This window comes from Elephas maximus, chromosome 13 (assembly GCF_024166365.1).
Source record: "Elephas maximus indicus isolate mEleMax1 chromosome 13, mEleMax1 primary haplotype, whole genome shotgun sequence".
NCBI classification, from domain to species: domain Eukaryota; kingdom Metazoa; phylum Chordata; class Mammalia; order Proboscidea; family Elephantidae; genus Elephas; species Elephas maximus.
Genome location: NC_064831.1, coordinates 63,701,983 through 63,723,180, shown reverse-complemented (window position 1 = coordinate 63,723,180; position 21,198 = coordinate 63,701,983). Strand labels below are relative to the sequence as shown.

Here is a 21,198-nt window from a genome sequence, read left to right as displayed (position 1 = left end):
TCACAATATATACCTATGAGGTACTCATATTGTTAGCCCCATTTTACAGATGAGGGAGATAATGCTCAGAGAGGTTAGGTCACTTGTTTAAGGTAACACTGTTAGTGACGGAACCTGGATGTGAACCCAGGCAGTCTGATTTTAGAGTTTGCTTCTTTTAATCAATATATAGGCTTTTGGCACTAAATAAATTTCCCTGTTTCTCTAAAGCTGAAGGCCAGTTAATATGGACCAAACAGATTCCTTTAGGCTACTTTGGGTGGTGTAATTTCAAAATAAAGGGTGTGCTCTGGCTGAGAAGCTAGTGGTAGAAATGATCTTCATTTTTAAGCCATTGTCATTTCTGCCTGGCGTAGGGGAAGCTGTGGAAGTGGTGGATTTGAATTTGGAAAATGCTTTGTAATTGCTGCCACCTCTGCGTAGAGATCAGACTAATCCATGAGATCAGACCCACGTACCTTCTTCCTGGTGCAGAGAATCAGGTTACCCCATTTCCATCCACTCCCAGGGCCTCAGGCCTGTCTGTCCCTTGGTTGGCAGGCGTGGAATGGGTGCAGAGCGACTTCTGCCCTACCTTTGGTGTATTACAGTAGGGACAAACAAGCCGCTTCTCCTGTTAACAGCAAGGTACAGAGCCTGCGTATGTTCCAGTCTTAGCGCAGTTAGGGGCCATTCCGACAGATTGAAATCATCATAGACCCTGTAACCAGGAGTTAGATGTCGATGGGTCTCGCTCAGTCTTTCTTCTTTTTGAGGTATACGATTTGAGCATGCGAGTGTGTGTGTGAGAAATGCTGCTGTGTCCTTGGTTGTCATCTCTTCTTTCCTGTGAGGTCTGAGGGAGAGCACAGCAGGAGCCACCCCGAGGGAACAGTGGTGAGAGGGCCTTGAAGGGAATAGCTGTTTTGTTTTTGAAAAATGATAGAAGCGGGCTGGGTTTAAAGGCCTGCCCTGGACAGTAGTCAGCCAAGGGAGAAGGGAGAGCAGTTAGCTTTATTACCAGTGATGCCCTGGAGGGAAATGAGAACCTCCTCTGTAAAAACCTCTGGGGGCCCCTCCGGTATGGGGCTAGGCTAGCTTTTTGCTTCCTTAGGGCATACGTAAAAGCAGTTTTCTTCCGATTTGGACTCAGCTTGCTCTTCTGTGTTCCCTTTTTCTTCTCACCCTCTGTGCATATCTACACATCCAGTTTTCCTGCCAGAGAGCTCCTCTCTTCCTCCGGCTGCTAGCCCCAGCTGTCGTCTTCCTGCCCCATCCCCCACCCCGTTATGCAATTTTATATTACACTTCTCCCCATTTTGCTACCTCCATTTTTTGTGCTCTGCCTGCCACCCCTCCACCCCCAGCTGTCAGCCCCTCCCTCCCCCAGAACCATTCGCCACCGCTAAGCTCCCCTCATTGATCATTGTTGAAGTGAACATTCTGGTATCAGTACTTTGTCAAAACTGTGTAAGGTCTGAGCTAGTCACTGATGAGATGCGTGGAGATTATTGGGGTGGGAAGGAGGAAGGGAGGCTGCTTTTCTGAAATTGAGTCTTTTTCCAAAATACTGGGTGCACCTTGACCTGGAGATCCAACAGATGCCTCGACTGCCCTCCCAACTTTAAGCAGTTGTGTATGCTCATGTTGAGGGCACATGGTTGTTTGAAAGTCCTTGGTAATGAAAGGCAGGGCACTGAGTCAGACTCTGAGCTACCCACCTCCTTGCTGTTGCTGAGAGCTGCTGCTTCTCTTCTGAATTGGAGCTAATTTTGGGTGGCTAAGGTTGCTAATAACTTTCCCTTGCTAATTGTGATTTCACAGTGCTGTGGAGAGAAGGTTTTTTTTTTTTCTCTCTCTCTCTCTCTTTTCCTTGCTGCTAGGTAGGGAAATAGATCAGTTTTCATGATTTTTGATGTGTTCAGCTATCAAGGAATCCCCTAGTTGGTTTGTTTAGAGGTGGCTTGGTTTATTGGAAAGAACTCTAGACTAAGAGCTGGAAGACCTGGGCTCTAGTCCCAGTTCCTCTAAGGATTAGCCACGTAAGTGATCTTGGGCAAGTCATGATCCCGTTTCTGCATCTTTCCTGCGGACCTTGGGGAATTATTTGAACGGAATGAGATATGATGTATGTGGAAGCGCTTTGTAAACTGTAAAGTTCTGTAAAAATTGAAGCTGCTACCCTTTATCTAGCCTTTTAACAGAGAAATGCATCTAGTGTATTTTAAATGCCTTCCTCCTGTGAAGCCGGCCTTCTCAAGAGCAGGACATTTGAATCATCAGAACAAGAGGGGCAGTCTTGCCTCCGTAACCATCTTTTGTTTTCTCACTGTCATCCCCTTATTCCCTCTACCTCCCCTCCCCCCACCCCCCCCAGTTGCTTTAGAAACTCTTTGATCCTAGGCTCTTTTCCATTCTTTAATATGATTACAGCTCCAGGAGTTAGTGATCATAGTGTGCGGAACATTCCAATAGACGGTTCCTGGCTTTTTGTGGCTGGGAACTCTTAATTAATGATGTGGTAACTAACAAAGCATACCTATTAACTTTTAAACACGTACAAGAACTTTCTGCAGCCTAGTAAAACACGTTGACCACTGTTGTGGGCAATGTTGAGACCATGCTTTGGCTTTAGGCTCATCTGCATCCTGGGCAAGACTCTTTGCTGGGACTGTGGACAGAGTATTTAACTTTTTGGGCCTCAGTTTCTGTGTCTTTTTAAGGAGATTACAGTGGCACTTATTTTATAAGACAGTTTTGAGAATTAAGTGCGATAATGAATATAAAGTGCTTAGCACATTGCCTGGAGCCCTGCTAGCGCTGTGGTTAAGAGCTGGGCAGCTCACCAAAAGGTCAGCAGCTTGAATCCACCAGCTGCTCCTTGGAAACCCTATAGGGCAGTTCTGCTCTGTCCTATAGGGTTGCTATGGGTTGGAATCGACTTGACAACAGATTTTGGTTGGGTTAGTGCATTGCCTAACACGTGTAACAGAAAATGTTACCTGTTGATTGATTGATATATGTGTTTAATAATAACTGTTATTATGGCATCCAAGAGAGTACAGAAAGATTATTCATTGTTAGCGTTTTAAGGAGTTTTTATTCTGATTTTAAATAAGCTGGTTTAAATATACCTCATGTAATTTACTAATTCAAAGAACATTTCTGACTTAGTCTCATTTTCCTCTACAGAAATAGGAAATTAAACTAAATCAGATCAGCATTCCTTCCTCCCTTCTCTTTCTTGCCCAGGGGTGTGGTGTTGGTTTGAGTGACTTGCTCAGCTCCGCGCTTTGGGAATAACGTTCAGGCGGTTTCTCGGCTAGCTTCAGATTGTGTGGTATTGGAATTTGAGATTACACTGGAATTGGATGGGCTCTTGCTGCTTCTGAACATACTTGCTGGCACCCCTTTTATGTTGGTGCTGACAACAGATTGATAAACAGGCTAATTCAGACAGGAAAAAAATACAAAAGAAACCTATTAACAGATTTGCAGGGCATAATTAAGGGTATAGTCACAGCATTTGAGAGGACATAACTGAAGTTCATAGAGAATATGAGAATGAGACCATTTGTGATTTCCACTTCATGGTCAAGAATATTACAATAGAGTAACACTCTTTACTGCTCTCTAGGGATTTACTGATTTCCAGTGTTCTCTGATGATACAACCAGTAGTAAAACAAGTGGAACCAGATTCTTTTACCTCTCCCTTTGTGTTAGTTGGCATTGACATTGACAGGTGGGTAGACGGCAGTTTGCAAGACTGACTGAGGAGGCATGGCTCCCTTGATGCCACTCTATGGGAAAAAAAAAATATGCTGCTCTTCACACAGGGGCTTGGTGTTTCCTTTCTGTAATTCTAAAACTTCCCCTGCATCTGAGAATGATAGCTTTTTGGCTTTTGTGGGGCTTCTGGTAGATGGTTCCTTACAAGAACTGACACTGGATCTGAAGAGGTGATTTGGAATGAAATTTTCAAGGCGGAGAGAGCATTTAGCCTCAGCTTGTTAATCACTGCATTCCTGTCCTCCCCAGATCTGAACGTTTCCTGACTGGAAGGACTAGTATGAATTTGGAGGTCCTGACCTCTGCTTGATTTAGTACCTCTGTTACCATTCTTGGAGTCCCTGGGTGGTACAAACAGTTGATGCACTCAGCAGCTAACTAAGAGGATGGAGGTTTGAGTTCACCCAGAGGCACCTTGGAAGAAAGGCCTGTCAGTCTGCTTCTGGAAAATCAGCCATTGAAAACCGTATGGAGCACAGTTCTACTCTGACACAATGGGGTTGTCATGAGTCACAGTCGACTCAACAGCATCTGGTTTGTTTTTTACTGTTTTGGGGTCCATGGAGTGGGGTTTGTCTCCGAAAGCAAATACTACTGTCGATATAAACAGAAATTTCTTTATTTAACAGTCTTCATTTTTAGCCAGTCCTGTTACATCTTTGGCTTCTGGACTATAGGAAAATTGTTTCGTTTAATTCATACCTCTCCTCTGGGATGTGTTCTCTGTCTGATGTTGGCAGATCCTGGCCCCACTCTCTGCTCACTGCAGAGGGGCAGGCTTGACTCATGAGCTAGACTTTCCAGGGGAAGTTGTCCGGCCACTCCAAGTACTCACTTAGCTCCTTGCCTAGTACCTTAGCACACTGCCTGAATTGGTAGACATGCTGAACAACCGAGGTGGAGTGAATGGGTAAGACAGCATGCTCGCAACTGTGATTTAGTTCTCTGTGGATCCAACTCCAAGTTTTTCAAAAAACCTATATTTTTCTTACTCTTTTCTGCCGTTGCCACCTTGTCTTTTGGAAGTGTAACCTGAAGCAAATTGTGGGCCAGTGGAAGTAGGCATCAACTTCAGTTCCTGGGCAGTGCCTGGCAGTGGTGGCGGAGGCCTGGCCTTGACCTTAGAGCTTAGCTCATCAGTCTACATTTCTCGTCCTTTTTAAGCTGGCTTCTAGCAGTCAGGCAACGAAACTATGTGGAGAAATCCTGTCAAGTACTGTGGTTATTTCTGAGACTGGCTTTTCAGGAGATTTTTCTGTTTGTATGGATTTATGGGATTATGAAGGACATAGTACCTTCATTCACTGGCAATGAGTCGTTGCTGTTACTGTTGATTCCACTCCTGAGCTGCCCCCCAAGCACAGACTCTCCTGTCCTCCTGTGCCTGAGGGTCACTGACAACTGGGTGTGGGGAAAATCTAATCTGAACCCAGGGTAGACTCCTGCATGAAAGAAAAATTTGCTGTCCTTTCAGTTGAAATTTCGACTCTGAATCCCAAGGGAAGGTGCCAGTAGGTCAGTTAACATTCCTTGTTGAGGCTCACAAAGAAATGACATCTTCTCTACCAAGTGTCCCCCCATCCCAAGAGAGATCCTGACTTGACATACAAACCTACTGCCGCTTCTGGTTATCTTTCATCACTTGGCTGAGTTTAGAAAGGTAACGGTGTGTGCTCTGAGAAAAGAGGCCTTTCTCGGAGACTTGAGGCGTTCTTATTCCTACCAGCTGGGCCCATTGCTAATATGCTTTCCAGTGGGCTTGCTTCTGCCTGGCCAGCACCTGGGCTGCCCCAGCTTGTAATTAGCCTGCCTTTGCTTCATAAGCTTCCCAGGGTGGTTCTTCTAAAAGCTTGTATGAATTGCTATTACTGTCTCTTTATAGTTTAAAAATGAATCCTTTTTTGTTCTTTGCAACTCATTTGCTTTTTTCTTTTCTTTAAATTTTTATTAACACCTGTTGATTCTTTTTTTTTTTCGGATTGGCCTGTCACTGCTTTCCTGCTCCCCCTCCCTCTAGCTGGGTTTGTCAAGTCGCCCATGTCAGAAACTAAGCTCACGGGGGACGCCTTTGAGCTGTACTGTGACGTGGTCGGGAGTCCCACGCCAGAGATCCAGTGGTGGTACGCAGAAGTCAACCGGGCAGAGTCTTTCAGACAGCTGTGGGACGGTGCTCGGAAGCGCCGTGTCACCGTAAACACCGCCTACGGGTCAAACGGCGTGAGTGTGCTGAGAATAACCCGGCTCACCTTGGAGGACTCTGGGACTTACGAGTGCAGGGCCAGCAACGACCCCAAGAGGAATGACTTGAGGCAAAACCCCTCCATAACATGGATTCGAGCCCAGGCCACCATAAGCGTCCTTCAGAGTGAGTCCAGCACCCTACAGTAGTAGTACTGTAGTCATTAGAGGTGGCCCGATGCCTTTCCCTTCTGCTTCCTTTCCCTCTTCCCCAGTATGATCACTCACCTCCCCCTTGTCTTCGTTTTTTTCAAACCCATGATCCTTCTGGTTGTAGTGTATAAAAAACATCTGTGGCAACTTTTTTTTTCCCCCCTTCTTTGCCATCCTCGCTACCTCCTTTATCCCCAACCCTTCACTGTGTCTTTCTCCTCAGGACAAAGAACTTGGGGAAATCTGTGACTATCCAAAATCAGCTGCGTTGGGGAGAGCTGGGGAGGGAGAACTGGGAAGGTTTAAAAAAAAAAAAAAAGTTTTAAATTTACAAAACCAGTCAGTCAAACCAGGGTGGTGTTGATCTTGTTTCTTTCCCTCCTCTTTAATTTTGTAGTAGGGTTCCTGCTATCTTTTTGCTGATTTCTTCTCTGGTGCCTTTTTATTTTTCTTTCTGTCCCCAGTCTGAATGCTTTTTATTTCTTCTGTTCCTCTGTTTGAAGCTCTCTGAGTAGCTGCCTTCACCTCTCTGGCTTATGGTTTTAAGTTTGTGTCTGCCCAGCCTTTCCCTGACTGTGACTTGGTGTCATCTTGTTCTGTGACGGGAATGTTGCCGTGGGTGCAGTGTGGTGGTGTGTTTTGGTTGTCGGGTGGCATGTAAGCTTGGATATTCCCATAGTTCCAGCTCTTTTTCTTTTCTGAAGCGGTGGCATGTGCTTCTCTGATCGCAGCCCTCCATGCAGCAGCCCCTCCTTAGTGGTCCTGCCCCCTCAGTCTCCTGTCCTCGGAAAAGCAGCAGTCTGGAAGTTTCCAAGCAGCTTGCCATGAGGAGCCAGGTGACATCTAGCTGTGAGGTATTTTTTTTTAAGCCCCACCGCTGCTGTTTCTGAGTCAGTTGCCTTTGAGTCCTGTTCACAGACAGTTGAGCTCCGATGGCTGTTGGCACAGCACTCCACAGAATTGTTTGGAAGCCACGCATAGCGGGCTTTGTGGCATGAAAAGAGGAGACTAAATTCCAGCCTGACCCTGTGAGTGACAGGCTGAGCCGAGTTGGCTTAGAATCCTCCATTCATTGATCGTAGCAGGTACAAGTGAGATCTCAGACGTGGCAGCTTGCGTTGTCACCTCTCTTCTGGAAAGTGACTCGTTACTTGTATGGTGGAAAGGAGAGGGAGGGAGAAGCCACCATAGAGCCAATGCTTTCGGCCAGGGAAATTCTAGCCCCACATCAGACCTGGTTATAATTGAGGGGAAGTTCTGTATTTAATGGAAAGGTCCTGCGGGTTTTTCACCTTCTCTTCAAGGACTCGGTGAGAGATTCATGACTAGTTCCAGCTTGAGGAACCAACTGATTTAGAGGGAATAAGCAAAAATAGTAAAAAACGTTTATGAGGAACTTGCTAATAACACAGGAGGTAATACGACTTTGAATCTGTGTTCTTACATGGGAAGTAAGACATTAGTATCTTTTCCTTATAGCAACGGAGAAGATCCCTCTATGGAAAAAAAGAGGCTTCAGAGGAGAGGAGAGGCTGCTGCAGTTGGCACTGTTGAATCAGAGAAACTGCTTCTGGAAAGGGGAAAAAGAAAATTTTGTCTATGTGAAAATAGGGAACATTAACCCAGCGATTTTTTTTTTTTTTTAAACAATTTTTTCCCTTGCACGCCTCCTTTTCCTGCCCCCTTGCTCCTTTGCTTATAAAACAGAATTACCAAATGGCCACAAACGTCTGCAAAAGTTTACAGGCATGGACTGGGCTGGGTGTTTGGTTACTTGTACTTTCAGCAGCCTGACTCAAGTAGACAAATAGCTAGGAAGGCCATGCCTGAGGACTTGAAAAAAGATGAGTCTCCACCTACCAGCCCGGAGTGTACCTAGCATTCCCCTGGTTACTTGGAAGCAGGCTTCCTAACTTAGGGGTATTTGTATGTTGTTGAATCAAACCCTGCGTAGTTCAGTCTCTTAGGTAGACTTTCTTATCAGTCACAGTCACTTAACCCTACTTAAACGTTTTGAGAAGCCAGGCTGCTGCTGCTACTTTTTTTTTTTTTTTCCATTTTATCTGAATTGAACTCTAATTGTGTTGTTTTATGATCTCAGCATCCCCAAGGGCATTTGCTTCCAGGGGGAGATTGAAGCCTTCCATCTAAGACTGGCCTGCTGGCAGTACAGCTCCTTGAGCAATGCAAGGCAAGAATATAAATGTGCCCAGTTTCTGGGATAGCTCTCTGGCCATAGCACGTTCCACCACACTCGCATGATGGCAAGCTTAAGGGTCTTCTACACCCTGCTTCTAAACAGAGTCAATTGCATTAAAAAAAAAAAAAAAAAAATTTGAGTTTCTCCTAAATGTTCGTCACTCTTGGACTTTCACTGGCCACAGGAAAAAAAAAGCCTCACCTTCATCCTGGTGCAGAACACAAATGTGGCACTGTGGCCAAGGAGCTCGGTCCAGGTCTGCCTTCCATATACAGCAATTACAGGAAGCAGGTGACCCCACCCCACAGCCCTCCTATGGTGCAGAATCATGTTAAAGCCTATTTAAATTATCCTACTTGCTCCCAGCTGACACGCTCCTGAATCGTTAACACTGAAAGGAAAAAGTGCTTTCCTTTGCCTTCCTAGAATTCTTGGCAGAAAGTCTACCAGGTTGCTTTCATCAGCTTCTTCATCTCCCTAATCTGCAGTGGTCATTTGCATCGCCACAGGTAAGAGTAGCATTTACTTTGGCCTCCTTGTATTTAGACATTTGGAAGCTCATGGCCTCATTCTTCGAGTTCGCCCTTTCTCAGTGCAGTCTGAGAGGAAGAACCAGAAGGAGAGTCCCAAGTGGGACAGGAAATGAAATTGGATAATAAAAATTTAGTAAAAATCTAAAAGTGTGTTTGGGTTTTAATGTTGCCTTTATATATTTTTAATTTCTGTGGAGTACTGGTTCTATCTTTTTCTCTCTTTTGTTTTTGCTTGGTTTTTGATTTTTCTTGGAATTGTGATGCTTTCTGCTGATGGTATGTGTGCGCCTTCCATTGCAGGGTTTGCGGCCGTTCTGCTCGACTTAAGGCCCAGGGATTTGGCTTCTGTCCAGTGTGTTTTGGAAACCGTGGGATACCACAGCGCTAACGTGTTCACATGCATCTGCTTCTGTCTCAGTGGCTGCTATGCCTCCATTATTTGTACATAGAGACCCTGTTTGGTGTTACCAGTAAGGACCGGTGCTGAATGGAAGAGAACTACTATCTTTTTGCCAGTGTTGGGAAATAGAGCTGATTCATTATTGAAGCAAATTTGAGGATTTGCATTATTTATCACAGGTTTCTTTGAAGATACGGGCTCTACAATCAGAAATGCTATGTGGATTAGGAGGTCCTTGGGCATTACATTTTTCAAGTATCCCATGACTTCCCCATCTTCTCTCCCTCCCTGTAAAATGAGCAAAACTTAGTTGCAGTGGAGGGAGAGAGTTCTGTCCTCAGGACAGCACTACACTGCATAAAACAGCCTCAGGTAACTGCTATGAATTGTAGACAGGAAGTAGCCTGGTACAGGGAAATGGGAAGCTGGTCAAGCATTTCTGAGAAAGAACTGGAAATAAGTAAATAAAAATAAAACGAACTGATACTTCTGATTTGGATGGGAAAAGTTGTTAGTCTAGACCTCACCTGGTAATGTTTGACCAAAGGAGGGAGAGAACTAAGCCTGGGAAGAGATTAAAAGACAGATAACAAACTTAGAAACATCTTGGCTTTAATACTGGTGATGGATTTCAGAGTGCTTTAAAGATGAACCTTCTAGGAATGATATAGTGTGACTTAAAGATTTCTGCTGAATGTGATATTTGACTCAAATCGTTATTTTTGTAGATACTGAACTAGGGATCCCAGGTTATCTAGCCCAGGACAGACCAAGGAGGCCAAGTATGCACCTTGCACTAGGGTGGGAGGTAGGGGGTATTTTGGGGTGGGGGGCAGGAATAGAAAACTCAATCAGATGTCTTTTCTAGGCTCAGCTTTGCCACTAATAATTGCGGCCTTGAGCAAGGCATTTCGCCTTTCTAGCTCTGAAAGGGTGGGATTCAGTTAACTCCAAGGGCCTTTTAGCTCAAATTCTAGGAGCCCATAATACTAACACATATTGCACTCTGGTTATGATTATATTACCTTGGAATGGAAGACGTTTTCAAGTGCAATTCTGAAAAAATTTTGTTGGGAATATAAATGGGCTGGAGAGAAGAATCGATATAGTTCCTTAAGAATTCTGCCAATGCAATAGACTTCCAGTGGGAAATTTGCTTCTAGGACCTACACCGTCTTTTTCTGCATAAATATTGGCCATGGCTGGTTTGCCATAGAAGGTTTATCAGATTTAAATGTGGGAAGAGCCATACATGTATTATGTAATTATACCTCTTACTGTTCCAAGGCCTAGTGACTCCATAGGGAGTTTATGACTTATATAAACGATAATTGCCTTTGTCTTCAAAACTGCAGGCTGGAGCCTGGTTTTTCTAAATTGAAGCTGAATCGGTTGGTGGTTCCTATATTATAAAAAGGTGGTATTCAAAAGTGTAAGTGAATTGTTGCCAGTACAAGTACCCGTAATGCTCCCATTCTTTCACGTCTAGGCCAACTGGTCTTCAGGCTGTTGTCTGCGCTAGTGGTCATTTGCTTATAATCATTGTTTTTCCTTTCTTGACTTCCTCCAAAGTGGTAAAGTGAAATTCCTCATGTGGTCCTGTCTGCCCTCCCTCTTCTTTTAGTCTCCCCTTCCTACCCCAACCAACTCTCAGGCCAGGGCTGCAGAGGATAGAAGGTTATGGCCCTCTGTCATTGTTCACTCTTATTACAGAGCCAAGGATTGTCACCAGTGAAGAGGTCATTATTCGAGAAAGCCTTGTCCTCCCCATCATCCTGCAGTGTAACCTCACCTCCAGCTCTCACACACTTACATACAGCTACTGGACAAAGAATGGGGTAGAACTGACGGCCACTCGGAAGAATGCCAGCAGCATGGAACACAGGTGAGAGGGGCTAGCAAGACATCTGCCTAACGATCTTTCCGCTGGGTAGATGCCCTAGTGAATTACCTTTTAGAAATGTTTAATATCATCACTCCGTCCCTGGGTGGCACAGACGTTAAGTACGCAACTACTAACTGAGATGTTGGTGGTTCGAACCTACCCAGAGGCACCTCTGAAGAAATGCCTGGCGATCTGTTTCTGAAAACCCTGTGGAGCACAGTTCTGTACTGACATGCATAGGGTCACCATGAGTCAGAATCGACTCAAAGGCAATGGTTTTTTTTCTTTTTTTAAATCATCATAACCTGATCAAGACCAGTGAATACAGCGATGATAGCTTGGAAATATCCTTTGAAGAAAAGTGGGTATTTGCTGGCTGGAGTTACCTGGCACCCAAAAGGTTTGGTGCTTTTTAGAATGTCTAGAACACATGGCACCTCACCTTTCAGTCTAGGTTGTTCCTGGTTGAAAACTGATTTAGAGGATGAGCTAATCCTGCTTAGGAGGATGATGCGTTGCTAAGAAAGAGCACGCTGGAGTGGGACCAGGGAGACCTATGTATCCAGTAGTGTCAAGGACATTGTGCATTTCTTGCAGCATTGAGATCTTTTCACACCCTTTATTTTGTTTGATCCACATGATTTTATGAGAGGGAGCACTTCTTATATTTCAGATGCGGAAACTTAAGGCTCGAAGAGTAATTAACTCTTGGCTGCATCCAAAGCCAGTTGCCGTGTCTAATAAGTATCAGAACCAAGGCTAGATTCCATGTCTTCTGACTTTGTAGAATCTAGATCATTGTTTTTTCCTGCTCCACCGTGCCATTTAGTAGCAAGTCAGTTTACCCATCTGCCCCGTAGTTTCTTAGAAATACAGCCTCAGCCGGATCCTTACAGTTTGGAAAGGATTAAGCAGATAGAGGTACCAGGTGAGTTGAAAGGTATTTATTTTTGGTTTGCCGATCAGTTTAACGAGTTTGTTTTTTTATAATACCTCTTTCAGGGTAGCAGATGTCCAATCATGCTTCTCTTGGGTCTTGTACAGTGTCGCCCACAAAGCTTTGGGCTGTAAAACATATACCCTGACTTTATTAAATGCCTCTTCCCCTCTTTTTTTCTCAGCTGATTTTGAAGCTCTCCAAGAGTGTTCTGCATCGTGAGAGCTTTTCAGGGAATCTGTGACCTCCTGCATTTTGTGGAATAGTAACTGCTGAGTCCTTTAGGCCACCTAATTAGTCAGCCACGAAGCCACTCTCAGAACCCTGCTTCTGTCAACTTGTAAGGGGACATTTTCCCTTTGCTTTAATTGCTTCCCAATACTTGGTCCAGGAGAAGGGATGGGGGAAAATTTGAACACATTGGAATGGCCTCAAGCTTGGGAGTCATCTTCCCAAGTTTTTCTCAAAGAACTTAGAGTCAGTCTAAGCCCTGAAGCTATAGCTGCTGTTCCTCCTAAACTCTGGAACACTTGGAGTGAAGAAGACCTTAGTTGTGTCTCTTTCGCTATTGGGAGCATATTCATTTAAGAAGAGGCTGTGTCAGATTAAAATCTCTTGGCGGCTTCTCTTAGAATATCATGCTGCATGGACCTGCTGAGGCAGTCCTGAGACGCCCTCTCTCTCTCCTTATGCCTCGGTTTTTTTTTTTTCAATTGTGCTTTAAGTGAAAGTTTACAAATCAAATCAGTCTCTCATACAAAAATTTTTATACACCTTGCTATGTACTCCTAGTTGCTCTCTCCCTAATGAGACAATACACTCCTTCTCTCCACCCTGTATTCCCCGTGTCCATTTAGCCAGCTCCTGTCCCTCTCTGCCTTCTCATCTCCCCTCCAGACAGGAGCTGCCCACGTAGTCTCATGTGCCCACTTGAGCCAAGAAGCTCACCCCTCACAGGTATCATTTTCTATCTTACAGTCCAGTCCAGTCCCTGGCTTTGGGAATGGTACCAGTCTTGGGCTAATAGAAGGTCTGGGGACCATGAACTCTGGGGTCCTTCTAGTCTCAGTCCGACCATTAAGTCTGGTCTTTTACGAGAATTTGGGGTCTACATCCCACTGCTCTCCTGCTCCTTCAGGGGTTCTGTGTTGTGTTCCCTGTCAGGGCAGTCATCGGTTGTAGCTGGGCACCATCTAGTTCTTCTGGTCTCAGGCTGATGTAGTCTCTGGTTCATGTGGCCCTTTCTGCCTCTTGGGCTTGTAATTACCTTGTGTCCTTGGTGTTCTTGATTCTCTTTTGCTCCAGGTGGGTTGAGACCAATTGATACATCTTAGATGGCCACTTGCTAGGGTTTAAGACCCCAGATGCCACTCACTAAAGTGGGATATGCACCGTTTCTTAACCTGTGTTTCTTTTTTGGAATGAAGAGTAAGATGGATAAATAGGTTAGGCCGGTTAGTGGTTGTGATTAGGAGTTTCTCTCAGACGCTGACTCGCGCAGTGGAGGTTTGACCATCACCAGTATCATATTTTAACCACGGAGCAAAAGAGCAGGAGGCCTGTTCTACATAAATGCTTATCCTCCATGTTGGAGGCCGTTGTTTCTCTGCTTCTATAATACACACCAGCCTCTCTGCACATGCTTGGTGTGTGTGTAGGCCAGAGTGTACAGAGTGAGCCAGCGTGAAGTGAGGCCTCGGGCAAGAACGCTTGTTTGGGATAATCCTGTGGGATTCAGAGGAAGTGCTGTTCTGGCCACGCACACTTCCTGCAGCCCTGCCTGTCACTGCCTGACTCGGACTGGATCTCTGCACAGCTCTCTACTCTGAGATCCTCTTCATTCAGTTATTTGTTTGTTCTTTCATTCCCTTTTTGCATTCTAGGCACCATGCAGGTACTGGGTATACAATTGTACACCCAGTAAACAGCGCCCACCCTCACCAGACTTGGTCTGTGGGGAGAGGGACATCGATCAAGCAGTCAGACAAATATATAAGTACACGTTGTGATAAGTGCTGTTCTGAAGAATTTTGGGGTTGTATAAGAGAATGTGTCAAGGAGGGGTTATGTAATTTAGATTCGGGATGGGAGGAAGTGGCATGTGAGCCAAGACCTGCTGGAAAGGAGTTAGCTGGACTAGATGATGGGAAGAGCATCCTATGTGAGGGAACAGCTTGTGGTGAGGGTTTTGAGGTAGGAACACATTTGGCACATTGAAAATCTGAAGGGACCAGCATGGCCAGAAGGTAGCAGGGGATGAGGCTAGAGAGCTAGGCAGGGCCCAGGTCATGCAGACCTGGGAGTGTGTGGTGAGAATGTGGTTTAGTTGGCATCCCTGTGGCTGACACTCAGGGGGCAGAGCCTTTCCTTTCTTCCATTTTTTTTTGCCGTACCTGAAATCCTGTTAGTGAGTAGAGTTGGTGAAGCGTGTGCTACTGAAACACAAGGTGGGAAGAAAGTAACTACCAGAAGAAGCTTTGGTTTTCTTCTGCCCTTGTTTGCCTGGAACCACCAGGTGAGCAGGCAGATCTTAGGGATGGCTCCACGCTCTGTATCTGTGTGGGTCGTAGAGCTCTGTACGGCCTTCTATTATGGTTACTTGTTTTCATGTGTTTATTCTCCTAATAGACTGGAGCACCTTGAGGCTGGGAGCCATGTATTATCCCATCTTTGTATTCCTGGCACCCAGAAAGGAGTAAGGCAGTAATGTTTGGGGACACAAAGGGGGAGGTTTTTGCTTTTAGTTAGGGGGAGGTGAGTTGCATTAAGGGGCAGGATTTGGAGAACAGGCTCCCTGGTTGCCCGTTTGACTCTTCTTTTGTTATATAATGTGACTCCTCCCAGACTCCTCACTTGGTTTTTCCTCTCATCCTGCAGGATCCCTAAGCCAAGAGCTGAGGATTCAGGCGAATACCACTGCGTATTTCACTTTGCCAGTGCTCCTAAAGCAAATGCCACCGTCGAAGTCAAAGGTACACTCCAAAAGAGGCTGCGGTTTGAGCCTCTCGCTCTCCTTGAGAGACACTGCCTTGGTCTGGACTCCCACTCTTCAAGTGTTTCTTGTTTCCATTATAAGAGACAATATATAATGTCATGGTTAGGACACAGCTCAGGAGCCCAGATGCCTGGCATTAAAGCCCAGCCCCATCATTTACTAGCTGTGTGACCATGAGCGAGTTTTTAACTTCTCTGTGCTTAAGCTCCATCATTTATAAAATAAGGATATCAACAGAACCTACCTTACAGGGTTGTTAGGGGGATTAAATAATATAGTAGGTTAAACTATATAAAATTGATGTTTTTGTATGTCAAAAGGAAACCCTGGTGGTGTAGTGGTTAAGAGCTACAGCTGCTAACCAAAATGTCGGCAGTTCAAATCCACCAGGTGCTCCTTGGAAACTCTATGGGGCAGTTCTAGTCTGTCCTATAGTGTCGCTATGAGTTGAAATCGACTCGACAGCAGTGGGTTTTTTTTTTGTTGTTGGGTATGTCAAAAATGTTTGAATGTTGGCAGTTGCATATGATTCAACCTTAGGTAAAGGTCTTGGAACAGTGCCTTACTGTTATCGTTGCATAGGTCTCTCCAGTGGGCCAGCAGGATTTGGCAAAGCCAAGCATGTAGAGTGAACATAGCTGTGTGTGAATAAGTCACTAGAATTTTAATAGAAACCCTGTCGGTGCCTGGCATCTTCAAGATGAGGCTATAGCTGAAAAAGTCCCAAGAAGGACAAACAGAAGTATAAAACTCGGAGTTGTGCATGATATCACCAATCCCAGCTTTCCCGTGTTATTCCAGAGAAGCAGCTGAGAACCGAAACCACTAGCTGTGTCACACAGTGAGTTTGTGGCAGAACTAGCACAGAACCCAGGGATTCCGAACCCCAGTCCAGTGCTCTTTTCACTGTAATAAAAGAATCGTGGGGAGCCGGGGCTGCTGTTTGAGGTCAGGCAAAAGAGATGATTTTTTTTCCTTCAGTTTGCTTAGGAAGGACATGAACTTATTCTTTCAGTCCCTGGGGTTATTAAATGAAAACACTATCCTTGTGGTGCTGCCTTAACTTGTGAGTTGACGTAGAAATGGCTAGTGGCTCCTCCGGCTGCTAGGTTTAATGCTAGTCTGAAGGCTTAATGGGATTAAGTCAAGGTGGATAGTCGCAGTTCACAACAGGCCAGAGAACCTGGGGTTTGATTTTGTCGATGGCTTTTCTTGGAGAGATCTGGGCTTATCTGTGTTTTTGAAGAATATGTTCAACATGAGGATGGAGAGGGTGGGAAAGCACTTTGTCTAAACCATCGAGTGCCTTCCCCAGCCTGGGCGAGTTGAGCTACGAGGGGAAACGGTTCGCTCCTCCATGTGGAACTTGAAGCCCTGCAAGATTCCAGGCTGAGCTTTTGGCACAAAGTCCACGTCCTGTAAGAAGGAGCAGGGTGGGGGAGGTAGGAAAAGGGGGGGTGTGTATAGTTAATTGTTCTCTCTAAGTCTAAAGGATAATTTACATACAATTGCAAGTCCTGACTAACTGTAATGTTATTGACTTAGAGTTAATGATATCTCAGCTGCATTTGCAGGAGTGAGACACGGTGGTTTTTCCAGTGGTCTTGCTGCTGGAGTAGGCAGGATTCACTGGCCCCAGAGGCATCTCTTTTCACATTCTCTTCAGCAGATATGAAGTGGTAGTCAGGATGGGCAGAGAGGAGGCTGCAGGCAGGAGTGTTTCAGAGGCAGTAACAGCTGACAGCGGTATGCCAGGTGCTCACCGTGCACTGTGGCCCTTGTACTGTACTACCGCTTCTAGAGACGATGTGGCAGGGGTGGTGTCCTGGTTTTACGGATGTGGCCCTTGAGAACATTCAGTCCTAAAACATATTCTGAGACTAGTTTGGACAGATATGTTGACAGTCTCTCAAGAAAATTCAGAAGGAGCTCTAGTCTCTCCCTCCTCCTCCGTGTTCTGACACCTGGGTAGAAACAGCTGCATGCTTAGTGTCTTTCAGGTTATGGACAGTTGGATCTGGTAAGGACCATGGACATTCACCTTTTTCGATCTAAGTTTAGAAATGTTTGCAAAAGAACTTAATCCACACAAACCATGTACCCAGAATCATATTCTAAGCCAGATCCCAATTGTGATTGGGATTGAAAAACTACTTTGCATTTAGCGTAGTGAATGTGTGTGTGTGTTGATTCCCAAAGCTTTTCCTATAAACTGCTTGCTCCGTCCCTTTTCCCCGTCCTTCCTTTTCTAATTTAAAAAAATGTGCTCACAGAAAAGCAAACAAAACATTTCTTTGTAATTTACGAAGTAAAAAGAAAGTCCCTGTCCTGACTCCCAAACCTTGTGTCCTTCCTGTTTCCTCAGTGCACCCCTGGTGGGGTAAGATGCAGTTGTCCTTTGTTTATAGTCACAGTGATTCGAAAAGTCTGCTGAGTAACAGAGAGGTGGAGATGGTGAACAGAGAGGTTCAAGGCACATACATGACCTCTTTGCTGAAGAAATCTCTGGAAATCTTCCTTTGTGGTTTTAACCAAATTAGCACCTTAAACCCGGGGGCAGTGTAATTCGGACCATACGTATCTTTTTTTTTTTAAGCAATTTATATATACACTCAGCCCTTTTCTTGCCTGTCAGCCTTTTGGTGCAGTTCAGAACTTCTCTGGCTGTTGTTTGGGCTCGGTACTGTGACTGAATGAAGGACGTAGGCTAGCCAGGGACGGGGGCAGTAGCTGTCAGACGAGTCAGTCTTGAGCTACCCATAGTGTACAAGAGAACAGAAGTCTGAAGGAACCAGCCGGAGGGGCATGTGTCTGGGAACACATCTGAAGAGGCAGTGCTTTTCATGCTAAAAAGTCTGTAGGAATTTTGAGGTTGGTGGTATCTACATGTGGCAGGGAAAGCCTGCATTTGAGGTAGGGTTTTTTTTTTTTTTTTGAGGGTGAGGTGGTTTCTCTCTCCCTTTAAAGGACAAGAATGAGGCACAGTGTAAACAGGAAGATACTATTTTACTGTTTAGGGTTACGTTTCTTAGGTGTTTGGCAGGTGACTCGAGCAGATGCTAGAGGTGGAAGATGGAGCTGGGCTGGCCAGGAGGGAGGAAACCACGGTGACGAGGCCCCTGCCCTATAGCCTGGCCTCTCGGGGAATCTGCGTAGGTACCTCTGGGGCGGGCATTCCTTCCGTATTGTTTCCAGTCTTCAGAGGTCGTGTCTTCCACAGGTACCACACCTTATCAAAGAGAATTTGTCAGTGAAAAGATGTGGAGTTTTCTATCCCTGTAATTCTCTAATCCTTATACTGCTTACTCCTTCCCTCTTCCCCTTCCTTCCTTTTCTAATTTTAGAAAATGTGCTCACAAAAAAGCAAATAAAACATTTCTTTGTAATTTACGAAGTAAAAACAGAAAATCCCTCTCATGACTCCCAAATCCTGTGCTCATCCCCCAGCCGTTTTAATTAATCCAAGAAACAAGGCGTTTGAGTTTGTAGAAAAGGACTTCGGTACCTTCAGGTCACCTGCGATGGACACACCTTGGGCTCTTGTGGAAGGCACACTCACAGCCTCACAAGGCCTGGGTCTCCGGTCTCAGGAGACCTGCCGCTGTTTCTCCCTGCTCGGGGTATTTCACGCGAGCTTTCATTTTTTTCGTAGATACTAGAGTGAAGATTAATCTTGTTTTTCACCTCCCTGCTTCTTGCTTACTTTCCGTTTGGATATTGTGTCTGAATGTCAGGATTTCTTGTAAGTGCCCTTGCCCTGCTGCCTGCTTCCTCCTCTGCTGCCAGGCCTTTCAGGGATATGATAGCAGAGTTCAGCCTGGCTGAGATGGACTGGGTGTGATGATGGTGAATGCTGTGAAGAGTTATAATACACATCTTGCATTTGTACCACATGTTCAGCTTACAGAAGATATTCATGGTCATTTCTTCATTTGTTAGGCAGGAAAGGCAGCTAATTTGGCAGGTGGGGATAGTTAGAGGTTGTGACACCCTTTAGTTCAGAGCTGATAGCAAATCTGGTTCTGACTCAGAACTGCCCCTACCTGAGAAGTCTTTGAAAGCATGATAATAGTATCTTGAAGCTGCTAGGACAATTTGAAAATCAACCTCAGCCCAAATAGCCATACCTACCTACTCTTTTTTTTCCTTGCTTAGGGCACTGCCTTGACCTTCCTTAATAAGAACAGCTAATATCATTGCACACTTATTATGTGGGGAGTGCTGTGCTACATATGTGTTTTCTCTTTTTTAGTCCCCACAACTCTATGAGGGAATGCTGTTATTATCTCTACTTTATAAAACCCATTGCTGTCGAGTCAATTCCAATTTATTACAACCCTACAGGACAGAGTAGATCTACCCCGTAGAATTTCTAGGGAGCACCTGGTGGATTTGAACTGCTGACCTTTTTGGTTAGTAGCCCAATGCTTAACCACTGGCGCCACCATTGCCCTGAGAAAATCAAGGCTCAAGGGAGTTAAATGACTTGCTAACTTTGACAGAGCCAACTGGTGGAGCCAGGTTCGCACCATCACTAAGCCATATTGCTTTGTTGAGCATATAACAATTAAAAGGCCTTGGATCGAGTTAGAAGAAATGAGTTCTAATCCTGGCCCTGCCCCTAAACTTACCATGACCCTGACCGGTCACTTCCCTTCCCTGGGCCTCAGCTTCCCCAAATTATGATGGAGTGGGGTAAGACAGATGATCTTTAAGGTTCCTGTAATCTCCGTGGCTCTGACAGTCTGTGGTTCCCTGAAAAGTACTATTACACAGGTGAGAGGTTGGGATATTGAAGGAAATGGTTTCTGAGCTTACCTTCCTAATAGTGGTCATTGACAGCTTCTCAGGTTGGAGAATGTCAGCTCGGGGCCTTCCACCTCTCCACCCACTCATCTCCCCATCTCATGGGCACACTCCCTCCTTGGAGTCCCGTGACCACAAACACCGGTGCCAGGGAAGGTGTTAGAGCAGCAGTTCTCAAACTTGATCTAATTCAGATGAAATGTGGCCTAGGCATCGGGCTTTTTAAAAGCACACCAGCTATAAGTGTACACCTAAGGTTGAGAGTCACTGTCTTAGAGGAAACCTCAGTGCCTCCTCCACAGTGGTTTCAACTGCAGGAAAGAGAAGAACCTCCTCCACAGAAGCCAGCACAAGGCCCAGACTGCTCTAGTTTCCACAACCAACGGTGAGTGTGCTCTGGGTGGGAAAAGCATATTGAGTCAAAAGCCAGCCTCCATCTTGCTCTAGTTTCCACAACCAACGGTGAGTGTGCTCTGGATGGGAAAAGCATATTGAGTCAAAAGCCAGCCTCTATCTTGCTTTCATCTTGACCGGTCTCATATTCCTTCTTGGGTTTAGCCCTTGGCTAAATGTAAATCTTGACTCTCCCTCTGTCTTCAGCCAAGCCCTTGTTTTGGCTACAGCAAAGATGAGGTGTCTCTGGGATTTGATAAGTTGCACGAAGGAAACAGACAGTCTAGAATCAGCATATTTACTTGGAAACAGCCCACTTACGGACAACACCTTTAAGGATGGAGTTTCTTTAAAAATGAGTCCGTAGGTTATGAGTTTGCTTTGAAAAGTGAGCATCAAATAGGCAGTCTGTGGAAGAGGCCCCATACTTGCACGCCTTTCTCAGCTCTGTTCTGCTTCACTTTATTTCACATCCGCTTCATTTGAACAGGCCTCCGTTCCCCGAGTTGACACTTCCTACAGCCGCTGGCCTGGCAGGGAAGCTGGATGCTTTGCCCTAAGTATAGGTGGGGCAGCAGAGGGTACTGAGGAACATGCCTTTGCCCTTGGCCAAAGGCCAGACTACCCAGGTAATAAAGTTGGGTCAGGTGCTATTGGGTGACTGAGACTCTTTTGGGACCCTTCTGTAGCCATTCTTGAGCCTACTGGAAGAATATCCATTAACTAAAGTGATTTGAATATGTGGCCAGCAAGGCCAGGGAGTAAGTTTAATTTCAACTGGGTCAGTGACCTCTTCTAAGGGTCCCTGTGCTACTTCCTCACCACTTTGCCCCTCATTCCTGCCACTTAGTCCGTGTTCCTCAGAGGTAAAGGAAATAAGGAGCATTT

At 45.3% G+C, this 21,198-nt stretch overlaps 1 protein-coding gene across 1 annotated transcript in view; it reads left to right on the top strand.

The window, feature by feature from the left end:
- The window catches only part of NPTN (neuroplastin), a 66,795-nt gene that overhangs the window by 24,868 nt on the left and 20,729 nt on the right, over positions 1 to 21,198 (top strand). The window contains exons 2-3 of the mRNA XM_049905477.1: positions 11,008 to 11,179; positions 14,994 to 15,088. Of these exons, the coding sequence (XP_049761434.1) occupies positions 11,008 to 11,179; positions 14,994 to 15,088 (267 nt within the window). The remainder of the gene's footprint in view (positions 1 to 11,007; positions 11,180 to 14,993; positions 15,089 to 21,198) is intronic.